At 43.8% G+C, this 21608-nt stretch overlaps 1 protein-coding gene across 1 annotated transcript in view; it reads left to right on the top strand.

Annotated features, from left to right (window-relative positions):
• MROH2B (maestro heat like repeat family member 2B) overlaps positions 1-16877 on the top strand; it is a 59421-nt gene extending 42544 nt beyond the window's left edge. Inside the window, exons 29-42 of the mRNA XM_032468249.1 lie at positions 896-993; positions 3376-3528; positions 5622-5779; positions 6222-6348; positions 6858-7045; positions 8256-8396; positions 8805-8919; positions 9699-9845; positions 10334-10516; positions 14146-14301; positions 14633-14767; positions 15165-15267; positions 16220-16285; positions 16731-16877. Coding sequence (XP_032324140.1) covers positions 896-993; positions 3376-3528; positions 5622-5779; positions 6222-6348; positions 6858-7045; positions 8256-8396; positions 8805-8919; positions 9699-9845; positions 10334-10516; positions 14146-14301; positions 14633-14767; positions 15165-15267; positions 16220-16285; positions 16731-16837 — 1877 coding nt within the window. The 3' untranslated portion in view covers positions 16838-16877. The remainder of the gene's footprint in view (positions 1-895; positions 994-3375; positions 3529-5621; positions 5780-6221; positions 6349-6857; positions 7046-8255; positions 8397-8804; positions 8920-9698; positions 9846-10333; positions 10517-14145; positions 14302-14632; positions 14768-15164; positions 15268-16219; positions 16286-16730) is intronic.
• Positions 16878-21608: the final 4731 nt, after the last annotated feature.

Genomic DNA, 21608 nt, shown 5'->3' with positions numbered 1-21608 from the left:
CAAATATTCTTTGTTAACAAGAAATCCCACACTTCTTTGTTCACCTTAACTCTTTAATTTGGTTCATCAAATAAACGTGGTAGAGAGAGAGAAAGAATATGATTATTCAATACCTACTAGATAGAAGTAACTAGTAGGATACTAAATTAAATACCCATTTAATGCACATGAATGTTATGCAGTCAGTTTAGAGATGAAGGATCTGAGGTTAAGAAATTTACCAGTTGCTTGGACAGTTGAGAGCAGTGGGGCTGGACTTTGAGCCCAGGTCATCTGTCTGAGCCTGGAGTCTGCGTGTCTTGCACTGGGCTAGTCTGCCTCCCAAAGACTGGTTCAGGTGTGAGTTTCCACAACTACTATACTTCATTCAAACAACAAAGGGAAAATCATTACCATTTAAGTCTGTGTTTATGAACTGATATGAGCAACCATTTACACAGTCGCTGATGTTCCTGTTACAATAGTCACTTTACCATCTGCAGGTGGCCCACTGCAGAGTGGAACTCGAAGAAAGACAGTAGCATAGCATAGTAGTAAGAGCCCGGGCATCAGTGTCAGACCAGGGTTCAAGTTCCAACGTTCCTACTTTTACTCACTGCACGACTCGACCAGATGGCTTTACATCTCTCCCCTTCAACTTTCTCAACTGCAAATAACCTCAGATGAGCTCTAGGAGTAATAAATGAGATCACTGTGTGCAGAGTACTTAGCCAGCTGCTAGCATGCAGCAACTACTCCATGAGTGTTTGCTCTGTGCTCACCCTCTCATCAGACAGGCTTTAGTGCATTTGTGAAAGGCATCCAACAGCTGAATTAGTGTCACATCAAAACATAGTCAGCCTCTTCTACCCTTATCAGCTCTATGAACTCCTGTGTCGCCCTTTGTTGATTTTAGGCATTCGCCTGGAAGTGGACAGACTACAGGATTTGCAGGAAGGGCTGCAATGTGATGATGTGGAGGTCCAGATCAAGATTTCCTCTAAAATAGCAAAGGTAATAGATATGGAGGACAGGCCAAGGGATGTAAGGATGATTCTGGGTTGGTTTCCAAATGGGTAAGCTGGATACGCCCACTACCAAGGCAGGCAATTGTCTAGCCATTCTAGCAGAATGAGACATTTGTCCACTCATTTATTAATTCTGGGTCCACGCACTGATCATTTCATACCCTAGGAAACCTCGTGAACCAAGTGACCCTCTCCAGGGGAGGGAGGCAGTGAGGCGGAGTAGAAGGGGCAGGGCTTTGGAGTCGGATCAGATGTACTCTGAGTGCACTGCTTGAAGTGTGTCCACTGTGTGATCAGTCTCCTCATCTTAAAAAAAAAAAATGCATAAGCTCCATCTCAGAGCTGTTGTGAGGATTGATCAATCAACTCATTCATTTATTCAGTCATTTATTCTTTCACCTAATATGCACTGTGCATCTACCATCTGCCAGACTTTGTTCTAGGCTCTAAGGACAGAAAAAGGTAAAACACCTGCCTTCACTGAGCTTGTGTCCTAGTAGATAGAGCAGCCAGAAAAATATGATGTCAGCTAGTGATAATTGAGAAAAATAAAGTAAAGGAAGGGAATAAAGAGTTGGGGGGGAATCCCCTGGGAAGACCATGGAGACATCTGGAAAAGAACATTCCAGGCAGAGGGGGAACAGCATGTGCAAAGGCCCTGAGGCAGAGAAAGAAGTGGGTCCTGCAATCCAAGAGATAGACCAAGGCTGATTGAGGAGCCTTCCAAGCCTTGTTAAGGACCTTGGTTTTTTCTCCAATTGAGATCAAAACCCAGCAGAGCTTTTGAGCAGAAGAGTTAGGACCACTCCATACAATGGTGGCAGTTGTGAAGTGTACAAGGGCACCCTCATGTGAGGCAGCATCATTCCTAATGTAGACATTGTAGATTTGCATGTGTGCTATGGCAGTTATCCACAGAGGGAAGCATAGGGTCCAACAAAATCAGTCACTATGACAACAACAGAGAGGAGTGACTATCTTGAGAACAGGGCACTTTTCCTACTTTGCAGAAGTTCCTCACTGGCTTGTGGTGGTTCTCCAAGGAGGAACATGATTGTACTTAAATTTTTGAAGGGTCATCTGGCCGCCATGTTGAGACTAGACTGTAGGCTGGCAAGAGTGAAACTAGTGAGATCAGTTTGAAGGAAACTACAAGAACCCATGCGTGAGATTAGGTGGCTTGGATCAAGAAGGCAGCAGCAGAGAGGAGAAAGCGATGAGACTGCAGGACAGAGGCCCATGGGGAGACGGGGCAGGAACACGTGTCAAATGCTTAGAAAGTGTCTGATGCATGGTAGGTGCCCCAAACATGAGTTCTCTTCCTCCCTTTCTTCCTAAACCAATATCCATCCCAATATGAGAAAAATACATGTGACCATTGAGCTTGGACCTGTTTGGTGTTACATAGAGCAGATGCCCTAGTCTGGTCCTTGATCTTGGAGCTATGGTTACTCAGAAACTGGCTGGGATGTGCAACTACTTTTTTTTTTTTAATCCAGAAGGTACATAGAAACCTTTTCAGATTTTTAAGAAAAGGAACTCATTTTCTCTCAAAGATGGTTCTATCAAATATCATTGGGCCATTTAATACAGGCGGAATTCGGTTGTGACTAGGAATGTTTTTGTATGCACAAACTCATAATCATCACTGTCTTGCTGGTTAAAGCCCTCGCTAATGCTCCTGGAATTTATTCAAACTGCTAACTTTCTCCATCCCCTGCCTGCCTTTTCATTCATACACACACAGCTATATATATAACCAAACATTCTGTAGAGTTCTTGTTTGGAGACTGAACTTGCAAAGGTGTTTTTTTCTTGACCTTTTATTGACTACTTTTAATATTGAACCATGAAAACGCACAAAACAGGGTTCATAATAATTCACACCCTGTACAGATACGTGAGACACCTGGTATTTAGCATTGCACTTGGTACATGGTGATGGATTTCCTGTATTCTCAAGCTTAGCTATTCTTTGGCAGACACAAGACTGATTTCTATGATATATGAAATGTATGTGAAAGTACTTTCAGCGTATAAATTGCCATATAAAAATTTGCATGATTTTTTCCTTTGTGAGGTATACCATAACCTCAAGTTCTGAGAGGAAATTGCCTCAGCAGGTCTGGAATTCAATACATATGAAATGATAAAAAGATAACTTCAGAGAAAGTTTGCTTAGAGTTAAAAGATCATGTCTATGTCCCATTTTACTATTTTCTCTAGTTTCTCTAGCCCCATACATACGCCAACTGTTTGGAAAGGCTGGTGGTTTCTAATACCCTAAAACAAAGAGTAACGTGTTGTAGGCGTCCAGGCAGGAAGTGAGGTTGGTTGATGACCTGAGCCTTTTTGGGTACCTTCTCAGATAGTCAGTAAACTCATCCCAAGTGAGGAAATCCTGATGTTCCTGGAGGAAACCCTGGATGGTCTGGAGAGCCTCAACCCCACCTGCACGAAGGCCTGCGGTGTATGGATGATCGCCGCCCTGAAGGAGCAAGGAGCTACTTTGGAAGATCAGGTGAACTGACAGCCAGTTTGACAACTGAGCATAATTTCTAACACCCCTGAAATACCAAATAGGCCACCACCTCTCAGTCGGTCCTCTGATGGGCTGCAGGCTCATGCTGAGGGCCTCTCTCCACCTGACTCGGTTGCCTCCCTGGGCTGGGATGATAGGAACTTTCCAAACCGCCACTCTCTGGACAGAGGAAGAATCTCTGAACCAAAGGCATTTGGATTATGGAAAACTGGGTTGCGAGGTCTGCAAGGATGAGAGGGGCTTTGTGAGTGCATGCCTTTGAGATTGTCCCTGAGGGCCAGGAGGGTCTCCAATTCCTCTGCCACTCTTCAGGCTGCTCTTGGACACACCTTAGGTCCTTTCTGATAAAGGAGGCTGTCACTGGGGACTTGATTGAAAGAAAAGTCCTCAATCCTTCCTCCCAGCTGGAGAGTTAAGCAGAGAGAACAGGATTTAAATTCAGGAAGCCTGATTAAAAGCTCTAAATAGAGATGCTCTATCCTCTCTCTTGAAGTCAGAAACAATACCAGCAATTCAGAGATGAATGAGGAGGAAGAGAAGTTTTAACTCAGTAAAGGCTTCCCAAGGGGAACAGGAGAAAGAAGTTATGGTCCCCCAAGCACCAGAGTCAACTACCCTAAATTAAAGAATTCTCAAATGCATGGCTTTAGGAAATGACCTCTGTGCTAATTACTATTCAATCAGGTTTTTTTTCCAAAAGCATTTATTGAGTACATACTATGTGCCAGGCACTGGGCCAGGCATGGAAGAATCAAAGGTTAATAAATTTGAAACGTTCGTGTATTTGTGTGTTTAGCATAAAAGGGGAGTTGTTCACACACTAGGCAAAAGTTTACAATAGGGACCTAAATCCTCTCCAAGAATTATTGAAATGGGACTCTGTGGTAATCGTGTTTACAGGATATTTACAATAAAGAAATCATAATTTTGAGATGTTACGTTTAACCTAAAAATGTCTGTCCAAAGTCAGCAAGACAAATATTTACTAGGAGCAAAGTTACTTTAGCACAGAGACGTAGAGACATGCCCTTCCCCTTGTCAAAAATCCAGTTGTATAAGTTCATCCCCCACTGCACACAGGTTAACACCCCAATTCAGAAAGAGCCCTCAATGTCCCTTAGATTCTGGCTGCTGCTTTTCCATCAAGTTATCTTCTTTTATCACCCTCATTCTCCTTGTGCTCCAAACTGGACCATTCTTCTATTCCATAAACCTTTTCAAATTGGCTTCTAACATGCTCTCATGCTATTTTTCATATGGACTTTATTTTTCACAGCCACCAGGTTCACAGCAAAATTGAGGAGAAGGTACAGAGTTCCAAATACCCTGTCTCCACACAATCAACCCCACACCACAGTGGTACATTTGCTACCATCAGTGACACTACAGTGACACATCATATGATCACTCAAAGTCCATAGTGTACATTCGGGTCCACTCTCAGTGTTGACAAATGTATACTGACGTGCATCCACCGTTGTGGAATCAGACAGACTAGTTTCACTGCTCTCTAAACCCTCTGTGCTTTACTTTCGTGGTTTTTTTATTTTAATCTTTACCTGTGCTCTTCTTTCTGGGGAGAATATCTTTCCCCAAGCAGATCTCCACCTTGCTTTCTGAGATTGCTATATATCCTTTGAGATCCAGACCAGATGCCCCTCCAGAGTGACCTCAGTTACTCCTGGATTCCCCATCAATCCTGTGCACCTCTTGTTTACCATTTGCCATACACTGCCTTGTGCCCAGGGCTCTGGGCATAAAGCTGAGGTCCTGTACTAGACCACTCATTCCTTTTGAGAAAGGGCTTCATCTTATTGATCCTTGGTAAATTCCCCACAATGCCTAACACAGCATCTGGTATGATGCAGCCTTTCACTAAATGTTTGCTAAATTGATTTAAGCATAAATGCCCAATTTGTCAGTAACAGCCCTGAGGAAGAGATAAGCCATGTATGGAATCAATTACTTTCATTATTTGTAATTCATCCACCACCACTTGTAATATGCTGACCGTCCATGACCCAAGCCATCCATATAGAGGGAAAATGTTTGATTTGGCTTTTTCTTTTTAGCTGTTGGAAATCTTGGGCATAATTTATCATCACATGCCGGTCCTCAGACAAAAGGAGGAAAGTTTTCATTTCATGCTAGAAGCCATCTCCCAGATAGCCAGCTTTCACATGGATGCAGTTGTTGCCAACCTTTTGCAGAAGCCTCTGCCCTTTGACAGGTAGATTCTAACTGAGCTGGTCCCTTCTCCCAGGGAAGTCCACTCTGTAAGGCATTGGGCAAGAATTTGTGGTTTGAGAGAAAGACAGCAGACAAAAGTCAAAAACATTGCATCTGAATAATTTCAGAAATGGTGTTTGAACCACAAGTAATGGTTTTCCAAGTGTTTTTCAAATACACGTCTTCATTGAATAATGATTTTATATATATTTACATCTATAATACATCTATATGAGAGGTTTATGTCATGATGGACATTAACAAACCCAAGGCCAGTAAGCTAGACTGTTGAATAAAATATCCTTATTATCCCTGGGCAAGTTGGCATGTCCATCTGACCTTGAAATTGTGATGAGCCATAATGTGGTTTTAGAGCAGATCAGCTGGAAAAGCTCACGTGCCAAGGAGTTGTGCCTTATCGGCTCCCTGCCTTGCCTCTCCAGGGACACAAAGACACTGTGGAAGGCTCTGGCTGAGAACCCAGCCTCCAGTGGCAAACTCCTACGGGCCTTAATAGACAAACTGGGGAACGGACTAGAAGATGATTTAGCTGGAATAGATGCAATTTCCGTGAGTTGTACATCCCATCAGCGCCTGGAATGGCGCCCCACTCCGCGATCGCTCCCGCCTGGCACCTGGTGATGTAGTGTTATTCACATGTCTCCCCCCCTCATATCCTGGTTTTAAACTGACTCCAGTTTATATTGGACAAATAGTGCAGTGATTTTTGTCCGTCACTGATCATGTTTAGAAGCAAATTTTTCATCAGCCCAAAGAAAATCTGTGTATCTCTATTTCCACCTCAGTCTTCAAGTTACCCAAAACATCCCTTTTTTGTTGAAATACCCCAATACTGGAAAACATTCCATTTTACATGACTGGTGCCCCCCTAGAGTCCGGAGTCACCCCACATGGCAGTCCTGAGAGAGAAACACAGTATGAATTGAGACGTTTCCAGGCGAATAAGCCCTCCCTTTTCAATGTATTTTGAACCTTAAGTGTGGTCTATCTGGAAAGCAGTCATCTGGGGAGAAAACAAAGCGTGAAGATTAGTCATGACAAGGCTTTTCTCCCCTCAGGTGGCCTGTGCGATCCATGAGGTGGTGTCGACCGGCAGCCCTGTCACAGGCTTATACCCGGAGCTATTCACCCTTCTCCTGAAGCTGGTCAGCTGCACGCTGGGCCAGAAGTTGCCCACGACGACCTTGAACCGCAGGCGCCGGGTGATGCCACAGGGAGAGCGACAGCAGATCTCAGACCCCAGCAGGTAAATGGCCTGGCGGGGAGGGAGGGCCTTCCAGAGCAGTGCTGACCCCAGACTCCAGAAAAGGGACTGTGGAAGTCCAGGCCTGCGCCTTCTGGTAGGGCCCTGACTGCCTCTAGAAACAAGGCCCCTCCATCCTGAAGGCTTGTAGTTCTTCCCTGAGCCAGTACCCAGGCCCCAGCGCGGCTGCCCAGAACAGTCACGTAATGAATAAGCAGCTATGTCCTCTTCCCTCGAGGACCCAGCCCATTTCCTTTGTTTCCCTTCACTGAGAACTTTCAGGGAGAGCTAGAATTCTGTGATATTCAAGGCCACCAGGGAAAGAAGAAAAATAAAAATAAATACCCTATTTCATCAGATCGAAGACTTCACCAGTTGAAGGAAGCAGAATTATTTTGGATACCACTGAGAAAGAGAAAAAAAAGAGTCCCCATTTAGCCATGAATCAATGCTCTCTTACATTTTTTTATTGAAATATAGTCAGTTTACAACATTGTGTCAATTTCTGATGTACAGCATAATGTTTCAGTCATACATACACATATATTCCTTTCATATTCTCTATGATGTTCTCTTATATTTTTTAATTTGTATTTTATATTGATCCAAAGAGCTCCTTTAGGATTATTAGGCATAGATTTTTATCCTGTGTTACACAGCTGTTTCCTTGCTCTTGCATAACTTTTTATTCCAAGGTGTCATCAACCTTTTTCTAGACAATGTATGCAGTAGTCAGGCTCAGCACACATAGTTACGCTAACACACATGGCTTCACTAAAATGACCGCAGCATAAAGAGGCACACCTAACTCCACGTGTGTCCATGCGTTGTATACACAGGCAGCACGACCACATCACCACGACTGTCTGGCCAACGATGGTAACGCGCTATCCATTGCGAGATGCATCCTGATTTCCCAGCTACTGTTTTAAAATCAGTGAAACATGATATTTTGCACTGTCCATCCTTAGGGCTTTATTTTCTCAGGAAAGATTGACAAGATTTTGTGGCATCATTTACCAACTCAAATCATCCCAATGCCCCCTTGACCCCAGAACTAAAGAGTGAGAGCCAGCTGCCTGTGTTTTCCTTGCCAACATTCATTTACCCAGGATTGAGGGAGCATCATGGGGAATAGGAAGAGTGAACATGGGGATTCACAGTTCCCTGCGTGGGGTTGACTTACTTTTGTGATGTCAACTGTCTCCTCCAGGCTCTCAGCGACAACTCTGAAGTGTGTGCAAGCCCAGGCCATGAGAGAAGGCCTGGCCAAAGAATCTGACGAGGGGGACAACGTATGGACCCTGCTCAGCAGCCCCGGTACCCACCACCTGGGAGTATGTGCACTGGCCAGGTAACGTGCAGATATTCTAGAACTAGATGCAAAGGGAAAAAAAACCTAAAAATTAAGTAAAAATGCAATGCAGGCAACTTCACTGAGAGCAGTCGACTCACCAAGGACCTACAGTCCAGGGAAAAAAAATAGGGAAGAAAGAGCAAAGTGGTTTGGGAAGAGCTGGTGGAATCAGCCGTAAACTCACCAAGCCCTCAAAACACAGTGATACAACCAATAGCTTTAGGCAAACGGCACTTCAGTCGGGACCTTGGATAGGCTATTATAAAGCTTAAGCCTTGGTGCTCTTTCCTTTTTAACATTCCTTTTTAGATCATTTATTTTCCTGATAGAGAAATAGACTGAAGTGTCTTCCATCATTTTGAAAAAAAATGATCTCTGCTACAATGGGAGGCTTGGTTTTTCCAGGAGCATGACGGTGTGGCAACACGGCATCATACTGGACATCATGGACCAGCTCCTGCCGTCCCTCACCTCCTCCTCCGAGAACTACCGGATAACTGGCACAGCTTTCTTCTCTGAGGCAAGGAGGGCAGCCATCCCAGCAGGGTCATTGGGTTCCCCGGAGGGATTTCTCTCGGGACTTCAGTGGGAGCTGGAGCCATGGAAGAGGGACCCTCCACGGGAGCTTTGGGAGTAGAGACCCAGCTACAGGCAGAGACACGGCACTTGATCAGGGAGAGAGAGAGGAAGCCACATCCTCTCCCTGCCCTCTGCTCTGCAGAAATCATCTCCCAGGACACAGAAGGGTAGAGAATAAACCCGGAAGGAACAAAACAAAAAGTAACCAACAAATGTATTACTGTGATCCTTTCAAACTCTGAGATAACGGGCTGACTCAGACGATCCAGAGAAGGGACGTTGTCAGTACCTCGTTTTCCCTGCTGCATTTTTCCTCTTAGATGGGAAATATCTTCTCTTTTTTTATATTATTACTGAAGTAGAGTTGATTTACAATGTCATGTTAGTTTCTGGTGTACAGCACAGTGATTCAGTTATACATATACAAATATCATGTGATTTCACTTATTTGTGGAATCTAAAATAATGACACAAATGAACTTATTTAGAAATATCTTCTCAACGAGGTACTTTGGTTTCTCATCACCACGTAGCCTTGATCCGTGAGGCGCTCACAGCTAGAGCTTAGCTCCTGCGAGATGTGCTAACTCACCCAAGGGCTCCCTCCTCTGCTCCCCAAGCAGCTGAGCCCTACTCCTTAACCTGAGTTAGGATGCCTTTGACACTCACCAGAAGGGAGGCCGTGCCCTGATCTAAAGGGGAGGAGCATGTCGTTTTCAGCTCATGAAGGAGCCAATCCTCTGGAAGCACGGGAATCTGCGGGAAGTGCTGATCCTCATGGATCAGAGTGCCTGGGACTCCAACGCCATCCTGAGGCAAATGGCCATCCGAGGGCTCGGTAATACGGCTTCGGGAGCCCCTCACAAGGTAAAAGGAGTTTAGTGGGGACAAAAAAATGGTCCATCTAAGTAGAGGGTTTTTTGGTGGGTTTTGGGGGGTTTTGGGGGGGTTTTTTTTGTTTTTTTTTTTTTTTGGTGGGGAGGTAATTAGGTATCTATTTATTTAAATGGAGGTACTAAAAATTGAACCCAGAAAAAAGAAAAAAAAACATAGGTAAAAGCTAAAAAGAAAAAAACAATTGAACCCAGGCCCTCGTGCATGCCAAGTATGCATTCTACCACTGAGCTATATCCTCCCCGCTTAAGTAGAGTTTTCAAATAATTATTGACTCACTCCTCACCTCGTGGTTGCATGGAAATGAAGTGAAAATCCAAATAAATTGCTGAGGTGGTGGCTCTTAGATTGAAGTACATGTGACCCCAACAGAATTTCAGTCCCCTCGTCTGAGGTCTCCTACCCTGTTCCAGGCACACATAGAACAATTTTTGAGATTAAAAGACCGTATTTCGAAATAGGTGAAGAAGCATAAGCAGATAATACTAGAATCTGTCATCAGAGGCCTCTACCACCTGGCCCGCACCGAGGTTGTCTGTGAAAGCTTGAAGGCACTAAAAATGATCCTGGAGCTGCTCACAGACCGAGATATCAGCTTCTACTTCAAAGAAATAGTGCTGCAGACAAGAACCTTCTTTGAAGACGTAAGTGAGTCTGGTCAGGAGTCTTCTCTCCCCAGAAGGAAGGAGTGAACAGAAAGAGGCTCAGATAGCGCTGGTAGCAGACTGTGTCGGTGTCCAGCTGCATGCCTGGGCCTGCCCCTGAGGTCACCTGTTCATTTCCTGGGAGGCTGTTGGCTTCCTGGGTCTCTGCCCGAGGGTACTCTCCCGGCCAGGGAATCACGATTGGGCTGAGCAAGGTGGGCCAGACCTGTTGGGAAGGGACCCTCAAACAATAAGAAACAAGCGTTTGAAGGATGGAGTGCTCCTTGCCCATCAGGGGGCCACATATGACAAATCCCCTTTCGTATGTTTCTTCTCTTCCCTGTCACTCTTCCTGGGCTCACCTCTCAAATAAATTTCTTTTTTTTTTTCTAACAGAGGTACTGGGGATTGAACCCAGGCCCTCATGCATGCTAAGTGCAAACTCTACCACTGAGCTATACCTTACCTGCTCCAAATAAATTTCTTACTCCTAAATCCTCATCTCAAAGTTTGTTGCTGGGGGAAACACAGATTATGACAGTACTCAATACAGGACTAGACGTTGTTGCTTCCAGCACTTTCTTTCCCACATCCAAGATCTCAAAGATTCAAAATGCCTGTGCAGTTCATTTCATCCAGGAGTTGGTCAACTGACCTGTGGTTCATGGGCCACATTTGACCCAGAGCATCTTTTTGTAAATTAGGTTTTATTGGAACACAGCCATGCTCACTGGTTACTTATTATCTGTGGCTGCTTGCACACTTCATCCACAGAGCTCATTCATTGTTACAGAAACTGGCCTGCAAAGTCTGAATTAGTCACTGTTTGGCCTTTTACAGAAAAAGTTTGTCAACCCCTGATGTGGTGTGTAGCCCTCATTTCAAAAAACATCAGTCCATGATCTTAGACAAAGGAAGGTCATTCTCCTTTATGTCTTCTGGGAAACTAGATTTTCTTAGTTCTTTTCGGTTTATTCATCGTCATCAATGTAAAAATCTATTTCACGTCTAACTTAGATCTATCTTTTGTGATCTAAACCTGTCTGCTCATGTTGTGTTGTCTGTCAGAGGAGACAGAAGCCGCTGGTTGCCTCCTCTAGTGCATCCTTCTTAAACATTAAGGCTTTATTAAATTACCCATTCACCTGATAGTCTCCAGACTGAAAAGTGTTTATTTCTGTCATTATTCACCATAAACCTAATTTTTCAGCTCCTTAAATATTTTACAAGCCAGTGACTGTGTTGTATCTCTAAATGAAGCCTGAGAAGTATTGAATAGAATCAAAAGAAAAATTACCTCTCAAGTCCAATCTTTTTCTATTTATTCTCTCCAAAATTTTTTTAATCGTGCCCTTTCTTCATGACTCCTTAGCAATTGATTAACCACACAGACCCCCAGATTTCAGTCTGCCACGCATGCCCGCAGTCAATAGTCCTCCATTTTTGTGATTTTCCATTTCCCTTGTTTGTGTCCAGCCTAAACCTAGCCTTTGAGAGCCGCTTTCTGCTGGTTTCCAACTACTTTCTCCAATGTACCAGTATTACTTTTAATTTTCATCTTGTCCTCAAGTGTACTTACTGGGATCTCAATCTTCTGTAAAATAACAAGGATGTTCTTTTTGTTTTCATTACACAGATAACAGATGACAATCTTTACCAACAAAGGGCTGAAGTCGCCCATACAGAGCCTCACCTGCTAGGTTTCCCTGGGCTGTTGTGGATCCAATGATAGTAACTCTCTTGGATCTGAGCCTCCAATGATCACAAGTCCATCCATGAGTTTTGTGATCAAGAGAATATTTCTGTCTTATTGTAGAGGAGAAAAATCTAAAGTCTCTCTGGTTGTTAGATTAGAACTTTCTCATTCCTAGTAGGTATCAATTTCATCAAATTCACATAAAAGTCAAGTTTGACAAAACTTGAGTCTTCATTATGCTCTCTTTCTGCATCTAACGATGATATTTTGCCCCTGTATTTTTCTATAGATTAAGCATACAACTCTGCAACCTCCAAGTTTTTCCTTTCTTTTCTTCAATATTTAAGCACTTTCTTGAAAAATCTCAGAATACAGCCACACTTTGATGAAACAGTAGAACAGCAAATGTGGCTGCTGTCCCAGGCTCCAAGTCTGTGCACTGCTGTTCCCCACACTGTCACCCTGAGCCAGCACCTCAATCTCCGTGACAAGGACATTCAACCCTCAGATCCCTCCTGGCACCCAGAACACTTTGCCCCTTCTCTTCTCTGCTTTTTCATCATCCCAATTGGCTGATTCTCTTTTGACCTAGCATTAGATCATTGATTTTAGAAAATTCAAAAAATTCTTTAAGAAGTGGATACCTCTCTACCTTTTGGATACTTTGCTATTGGTTTTCTTTCTTTTTCTAAAAAGAGACCTTTTAAAAATATACCCTGACCTTACTCCTGGTGCATTTAAGGCACATTTCTACTTCGATTTCCATTCTGTGAGGTCCCAGCTCATGTATTCAGTTAACTTTTCTGGACTTTTCTCAACAAGTCATCTTTATTTGTTATGGAAGACCTTTATTAAGTTCCTTTTTCACAGCATTTTGTTGACGCGCCCACTTCTTATACATTTTGTTTTGCCATCAAAATTAACTCCTCTGTTCTGTAGTTCTGCATCCTTCAGATGCAGACCTTTCAGATCTGCTGATCTGAAAATATCTTTATTTCCTCTTGTAGTAATTTGAATGAGAACAGAATTCTAGAATGAAAAATTTCTACCATTAAAAAAAAATTAACTCCTTCCTCTCAATTCATGGGAGTGCTTTTTTTGTTTGCCCTTGTTCATTGCTAATCGAAATAATATTCTGCTATTCAGAATGACTTTTCCCTCCATCCCTCTGCATTCATATGGGTATGTTAAACTACTTTTCTAGGTCACCTCCCCCACAAAAAAAAAATAAGAAAAAAGGATGAAAAAAGAAAACCTCCAGAAAATTCATCAGAGTCTGTTAGAACTCTGGACCACAACAACAAGGTGTCTGAGATCCTAGAAGGCCATCTTTCTCTACCACCTTTTCCTTTGCTGCTAAAAAGCATCACCCACCCTCCTGGACGGCAGGCGGGGGGCTCCATAACGTCACATATGCAAGAGTACAGCTAAGCTCTTGTTTGTTTATCCTCCCTCTCTGACACCCAAGGCCCAGATTTTTGAGCTTCCTATAATCCCTTTGGAAAGTACTTGGGGTCTCTGAGGGAGTCCTAGGCCTTGGGCAATTTAGATCAGAGGCCTCCTAATTTCAGGCTAATGATGCTATCAGGCTAATTTGTGTAAAATACAGAATAAACAGAACCATCCCTAGCTGCCAGCACTCCCTGTTTCTCATTCCTGTGGTCACGGTTCCCCATCAGCTACTGAAAAGCAGAAACCAAACCTCTAGCTCCACGGTATCACTTACACCCCAGACCCGTGGTCATTTAAACTCGTGTGGGTAAAAGCTGCTGGGTGAGCATTCTTAGAATCCACAGGGTTATGACAGGTGTGCATCAGTGCTGGGTTCCAGCCTCCCTTTACTGAAGTGGGGCAGGGCGGGACGGGGTGGGGGCCACCAGCAGCGGGTGGCCTGCATGGGGGACTCACCCACAACATGCCTCTGTCACCACAGGAGCAGGATGATGTGAGGCTGACCGCCATCCTCTTATTTGAGAATCTGGCACGCCTAACAGGAAGAAAGTGGAAGATCTTCTTTGCTGAAGAAATAAAAAAGAGCATGATTTCATTCCTTCTCCACCTCTGGGATCCCAATCCCAAGATCGGGACTGTAAGTGGCCCTTGCACAGAAGCCTGTACCTCCCCACAAACCCATGGCCAAGAGGTGCTGGGAAGCCTAGTCTTCCTGGACCAGAAGCCAGATTTGAAGGCTCCCCTCTCAAATGAACCTGAAACCACTTCACCAATCCTGGGGGCTTTTTTGCCATCCCCTCTGGAGTTTGCGTTTCCATCCTTGAAACTGGGAAGGTGGCAGCACTGAGTGTGAAGCCCCGCATGTCACTGACTTTTACTGTTCCTTTCCCAACACACCAGTCAGTATTTCTCCCCTTCTGGAAGGGGATCCAGCATTATGGACCGTGACGCAGAAAACTGTTTTCCAGGCGTGCCGAGAAGTCCTGATCATCTGCATTCCATTTCTGGGTCTCCAGGAACTCTATGGGGTATTAGATCATCTCCTTGACGGTCAAGATCTACCAAGGGCCAGGGATTTCTATAGGCAATTCTGTGTGAAACTGGTGAGTGTGCAGTAGAAGCTGCTTCCAAAAATGCCAGACAAGAGTCCAGACAAATCCCAGAAGGCAAACAGCATAGCAAGGAATCCTGGCCAGAGCCAGAACTGTCCTAGAAGGATTCTTGGTGGCCTGCCACATTACCCTCTGTTCTTTACCCAAGTCCCAACTGTGATCCGTTCTCAGTTCCTGAAACACATCTGTTGATTTGTCCCAAAGCCCCAGTGCCATGCTGATTAAATTGAGAATGAAACAGCCGTAAGACATCTTCGAACAGAGTAATTAATGGCTGTATGGGTGCTTGCTGGCCTTTAGAAGTCTCTCCTTAGGACCTCTAGGATGCTGAATTTCACAACAGGTCACTTTCCAGTTGCCCTCTTTGTAACACACATCTCTCTTCTAGGCAAAGAAAAACCAAGAAATCCTGTGGATCCTCCACACACACTCATTCACCTTCTTCAGCAGCAGCTGGGAGATGATCAGGAGCGCGGCCGTCAAACTCACAGGTGAGGGCATGTCTGCCTTCCACACTCCTAGGTCTGCACCTTGTGCTTTGTCTGGAAGCTACCCCAGCGTGAATGCTGGCATGATTGGCATGACCCAAAAGACACCAAAAAACAAAACAAAAAAAGCCAGAAAGGAATCCATTTCATGTCTTGCAACATTTTGCCTCCAAAGAACCTGTTCTCTTTTGCAGATGAAAACATAGCCTGCTGTGTTTCTCCTGGTTCCAAGTCACTGCTCTTTCTTTACCCCAAGTCTTTGCTCCAAGCCTGCTGCTTTCGCCTCAATGTCTTCCTTTGCATTATCCCTTAAGATTAAACTGGAGTCAACCTTTAAGCTCAGTTCAAGCTGAGAGCTTTAGTAGCAATATGATCCTAGTAGAAAGTGTGTGGGTGCAGGAGCCAGCAGACCTTGGCTCTGCTGTGTGATTCTGGACAGTTCATATCTCTGTGTTGCCTCTTGGTCTGATCTGTAAAATAAAGGAGGAAAGTCAGTGAATCTCAGAGGATGCCTCTATTAGGAAATTCTAAGTCTGTTCCAACTAATCCAGCGCACCGTGAACAGGCCCACTCAGTTGGCCACCTTTAAGATTGGGTTAAAGCCTGAGATTCCTTATGGATCGTGTGTGTGACCCTCCCTAACTGCACTGCAAACTTTTTGAAGACAGGGCCCATAGCTTACACATGTTTGAAACCCTGACAACTGGTGCCCCCTAGAGGACATAGTGTGAGTTTTCCCAAATCCATGGTGAGTGGCTGACAGCTTCCAGCCGTGGCACTCAAGACCCAGCAGATGTCACCCTCACATCCTCCTGGAGATGCAGAGGGAGTCTGTAGCTTGTTCAGTCACCAGCCAGAACATTAACTTACAACCAAGTGCAGAGTCTGACCTGACCTGCTTTTCATGGCCTGTTCCTCTATAATGAAACCAGTAACTTCCTCCTGCTGCTTTTAGATGCTATCGTTCTTAATTTGACCAACCAATATGTGGAGTTATTGGACAGAGAACAGCTGACCACGCGTGAGTACCAACCCTGGCTTCTGCCCAGAGCACTGTCAAGTTCTTAGAGAAAGAGAAATCAATGATGATCCAAGTTCCATGTCAGCCCTGAAGTTAAAAATCATAGTGTCCCCATTAGCAATCGCCTCTGATACTCCCTAGATACTGGAATTTCTCCAGAGTGTAATGCAACCTGGCTCCACTTCGCTGTGGGTGTCTTTCCCACCAGACCTTGATTTTCCAATTGTAAGCCTAGTGACCACAAGGTCAGGATCTTCTCTTCCCTTATTTTAATGTTAAAATAGATTCTCAACTTGTGGCTTTAGACCCTACATGTTAGGGTAAAACGTGAGCCCAAGGGCCTGAGCCCCACACAGCATAGGCCCTCAGTGGGGGCCTCACTGTGCTGCAGAACTTGGGCCTTGGCTTCCTCATTCACTGGATGTTTCTAATCTTTCCATTTCAGGGCTCCAGGCACTTCGGCAAGACCCCTGTATCAGCGTCCAGAGGGCAGCGGAAGCTGCCTTGCAGACCCTCTTGAGAAGGTATAAAGAGACAAGCATCCGTCCGTAAACCATTGGGAAATAAACTGCTAGGCTTTTTCTGTAACTGACTCCTGTCTCCATCCTCGTAACTGACGAAACTGCAGCACCTCTAGGAAAGAGATGGCACCTGGGGTGGAGATGTTGAGGGGGTAGTGCATTCCTTACCCTCCAGGGTCTCCCATTAGTGAAAACCAATCGCACCAATGCACCTGAGGGGAAACCTGTGATCTGAGTGTGGACAGCCTTCACAGCTTTGCATAGGCTAGCCTCCGGGCTTGGGAAGCTTGCCTCCCAGTGGCTATCAAAACAGGACAGAACGTGAAACAGTTCTGCTGCCATTAAGAAAAGGACCACTGCTTGTTTCCACACATAGCCTTTTCGTCTCACATCTTTGCCAGCTTTGAATTACGACCTTCACTCTTCCCTTTCTAAAAAAAATAGTCTTATAACAAACTTTAACCTGTCTGTTCTTTCTTAAGTTGTAATTTATGTTTCGAGACCACACGGGGTGTTTTTCTACAAAAAAAACCCTTTCTGACATTCTACTAAATCTCATAGTTTCCTTTCCATTTTTGTCCTAAAGCATTCCTCCTTTTGAATTGTGTGTGTGGGTGTGCATGTGTTAACCTTCTCCACAGCATCTGAATCATAATTCTTTACTCTTTTCCACAATGAACACCTGAAAGGTCACCTACAGGAAATTATGTACATAAAAAGAAGTTTCTAATGCAGAACCTGGCACACATTTACAACGTTATTAAATTGATGTATCTCTTTACAAATTCCTTTTACCTATGTCCTAATCCCTTCGTCCTCAAGCCCTTTGGGAAAGCATCTTTTGTTTCTACAAAACCTTTTAGGAACCAAAGGAATCTTTTTGTTCAGAGATTTTAGGCCAGAGTCCATTTTTTCATTCATGTAACAAATACTCATTGAGTGCCATCAATTTATAAGGCACTATTATAGCCACTGGGCTACAAATATGAGGAACAAAATAGAAAAATTCTACACTTATGGAGCTTATATTCTATGACATCTGCGTACAAATTCCAGAGGATGGAGCCAGCCTCCAAGACGGCTCCCAGTGATTCTTGCCTGCTGGTGTTGTGCTCTCCTCCCATGCTCCACAGAAATGACCTGTGCAATCAACAAAATGGCTCAAGGGGGAGGGTGTAGCTCAGTGGTAGAGCGCGTTCTCAGCATGCATGAGGTCCTGGATTCAGTCCCCAGTAACCCTGTTAAAATTAGTAAATAAATCTAATTACCTCCCCCTCCAAAACAAAACTAAAATACAATAGTTCAGAGATGAGAGAGTGTGATTTCCAAGGCAAGGTCATAAATGGTATTGCACTCTCTTGAATCACCCACTCTGGAGGAAGCCAGCTGCTAATATAAGGAAACTCAAGCAGCCCAAATAGAGGTTTGTGTGGCCAAGAACTGATGCCTCCGGCAAACAACCGAAGCTAACTTGCTAGGCTCGTTTCGTTAATGAGCCACCTCAAAATGAATCCATGAGCCCCAGTTAACACACTGACTGGATTAGGAGATAAAATACGGAATGCCCAGTTGAATTTGAATTTCAGGTAAACAATGAATATTTCTTTAGTAAAAATATGTCTTGATTATTGCATGGGACACATTTATACTAAATTATTATTTGTTGTTTTTCTAAAATTCAAATTTAACTCAGCATCTGGCATTTTTGTTTGCTATATCTGGCAACTCTAGTGCAATCTAATGAGAGTCCTGAGCCAGAATCACTAATCTAAACCACTCCTGAATTCCTGAGCCACCAAACTGTATGAGATAATAAATCCATGTTGTTTTAAGCCACTAAGTCCTAAGGCAATTTGCTATGCCCCGGTGGGTGGGTAACTATTACATACAGAGTCCATGATCCCACTGAAGTCAAATGCAAATTTCTGTGTATAATTGCATAGGTACATTTTCTGGGTAATGGCTTTCATTAAATTCTTAATGGAGCAGAAGCTATTCTTAAGCATAACACCCATGAAACAGAGCAAGAAAAGGAAGGCAAGAGATAAGGGTTTAGTTGACTTGTTGGAAGGTTATTTTAAGTCAAATGACATTTCCAATAGAACTTAGCAATGGTGGAAATATTTTATATCTGCACTGACCAATATGGTATTAAAAACTTAATTCCTCATATTAGACCAGCCACATGTGGCAACTGAGCACTTGAAATGTGGCTGGTCCATCTGAGGAATTAAGTTTTTTATTTTAAGTTTAATTAAATTTAAGTAGCCATATGTAGCTAGTAGCTACAGTATTGCACAAAATGACTTCAGAACATGGGGCAAAGAGTCATCACAGAATTTGGGCTGAGTCACCCAGAACAACAGGACATTCTCACCAAGAGTCTAAGTTCACTGACACAAGACTTTCTGCATATGTCCTTCCCCACCATCTCTTTCCACCCATCTCGGCAACGAGAAAAGAGGCTTCCTTACTATTGATTGGTGGAAATTAGGTAGAATGGTCACGTGAAACACCGATCACAACTGAATCTTTATCTAAACCCTAATCTTAGAAGGATTCACCCCAACAAGGATATCCAAGACTCATTTTATCACATTCCAGCTTCACCCGTTTCTAGCTGTGTGACTTGGGAAAAACATTTAACCTCTCTGTACTTCAATTTCCACACCTGTAAATTGAGCTACTAATTATCTACCTCAAGGTGCTACTGTGAGGATTAAATGGATTAAAACATACAGGCAAAGCACTTAGAAACTTCACACAGAATCATTATTGAGTAAATGTTAACTATATAATATAAATGTGAACAATATTAACAGATTTACTATAAGAATTGCACAGTTTAACATAAACTCAGTGATTGGCACCTAAAGCCAGCTGCTGATCCCACTCCCGACCCATGTGGCCGTGTCCCTTGCCCTGGGAATGTGGTGGCCATTCTCGGGGGGCTGATGATAAGGTGGCCTCTCTAGTCTGAAGATCCCAGCTCAGTAGCAGGTAATTCCTGCCCTGACTGCTTCTTACTCACTGCAATTCCTCATCAAAGCCTTCTTACTTGCTCTGCTATCACTCAGAGTAAGCCACGTGAGGCTGTGTGATGGGAGAAATTTAGATCTACTTGCTCTCCCCAACATTTATTTCTATGAACCCCTCCCAACCACTACTGTTCACTCTCAGAGAGCTGCCACCAGCCCCTCTTGGTGCCTGTCAGTCCTCCAGTGGCCCCTTCACGGTTCATCCGTATGGTTAGAACACAGGCATGTTACTCAGGGCAGAAAGACTTCTTGAGCGTCTCAGGGAACTCAAGTCATAGAAGAAAAGGATGGTCGAGTACTCTTGAAGAAATTACAGATTTGTTTTTCAGCCTTTCTCCCGTTGCTTGCCTCTCTCTTATTTGCACATGGAATCATTTTTCAACTTGTGTTTACTTTAGGATAGAGATTCTGTGATGTTCACAGACTGCCTAATGGGCTAGCACTGCTTGGAAGCACTCTGAATCACATTATTTTGCAATTCAGTACTCTGCCCTCTAACCCAACAGGGAGAGCCCAGTGTTCTGCTGGTAAATCAGGGACGTTTAGCTTGGCTGACCCTGCTAAGAAGGCAGTTTTACCAGAAAGGAGGAGAACAAAATATCCCAGATGGGAAGAAAGAAATAGGCTCCCAGAGAACGAAGCCATGGGGATTGCTTAATTGGAATTGTCCTGCACCTCCATAGTTTTAAAAGATAAAGTAGAAGACCAGGCGCATCTTCTGGGGCCCTCCAGAGACTCCAAGATTACAGCAAAGATTATCTCACAGTGTTTTATTATTACCTGATGTAGTCCCAACCCCACCACCATCCTTCAGATTAACCTAAGCAGAGACCTGGAGAACGCACGTCAGTGAGACGTGGTAGCAACGACCCCAGAGCTCATCAGGGGCCTTGATCTATGTCCTTGACAGAGAGCAACTCTCTGATGAGCAATTTTCTATAGCTGCAGTCTGGGAATTATCGTTTCTTGGAATTTCTCTTTCTTTCAGATTTATTGCAGGTATCCCCAAAACTGGGCCAATAGAAAACACTGTTAGAGTCCAGAGCCACACGAGGGAAGGACGGTGGGATTCATCACAAAAACTTGCACGTCTCCGCCTGTGCCTGGGTCTGGGTCTGGGTCTGTATGTATAAAAATCGCCAAGTCATGACCTGAAAAATGGCGTTTGCTTCTTATCTCTACTTTGTCAAACTTTATTTATCCAACAAAACAATCTTACTTATTTGTATTCCTTCTGGACACACTGTCCTGGATTTTATTTATTGAATTATGTGGTTATCCTGAAAGCAAGATAAATTTGGAGAACACATTTTCTAAATACATGTGACTCATAGCTTCTTTTTTGATTTGGGAGCCACCGAAAAACACAAGATAAGAAATCCTTCCTTCTGCCTTACCTACCACTTCCTCCAAATAGTCTCAGAAGTAAATCCCGAGGATTAGCTTGACCAGCGTTCTAACACCTCAGCTGCACAGTGGTCAAAAAGAGGCTCTATCTTTTTTTGTTGTTGTTGTTAACAGCATGAATTAAATATTTATTGGTATGGTGATTAAATCACATTGCAATGTATTTCCAGGAAATTTTTTCTTGATTTCCCTGCTTACTAAAGCCATGGGTTTTGTTCTGTTTTGTTTTGTTTTGTCCCCCCCCCAGCACTCGGTATCTGTGCAGAGAAGAGCTTCCTGACTTAGGGTTCAGCTGGAACCCTTCATTCACTGCGTCATGGTGCGTACTTGAGTTGCATGTGATCTGATAACACACCA

Source organism: Camelus ferus, chromosome 3 (assembly GCF_009834535.1).
Source record: "Camelus ferus isolate YT-003-E chromosome 3, BCGSAC_Cfer_1.0, whole genome shotgun sequence".
Lineage (NCBI taxonomy): Eukaryota > Metazoa > Chordata > Mammalia > Artiodactyla > Camelidae > Camelus > Camelus ferus.
Note: the sequence above shows the minus strand (reverse complement) of the source record. Positions and strands in the feature narration are given on the sequence as shown.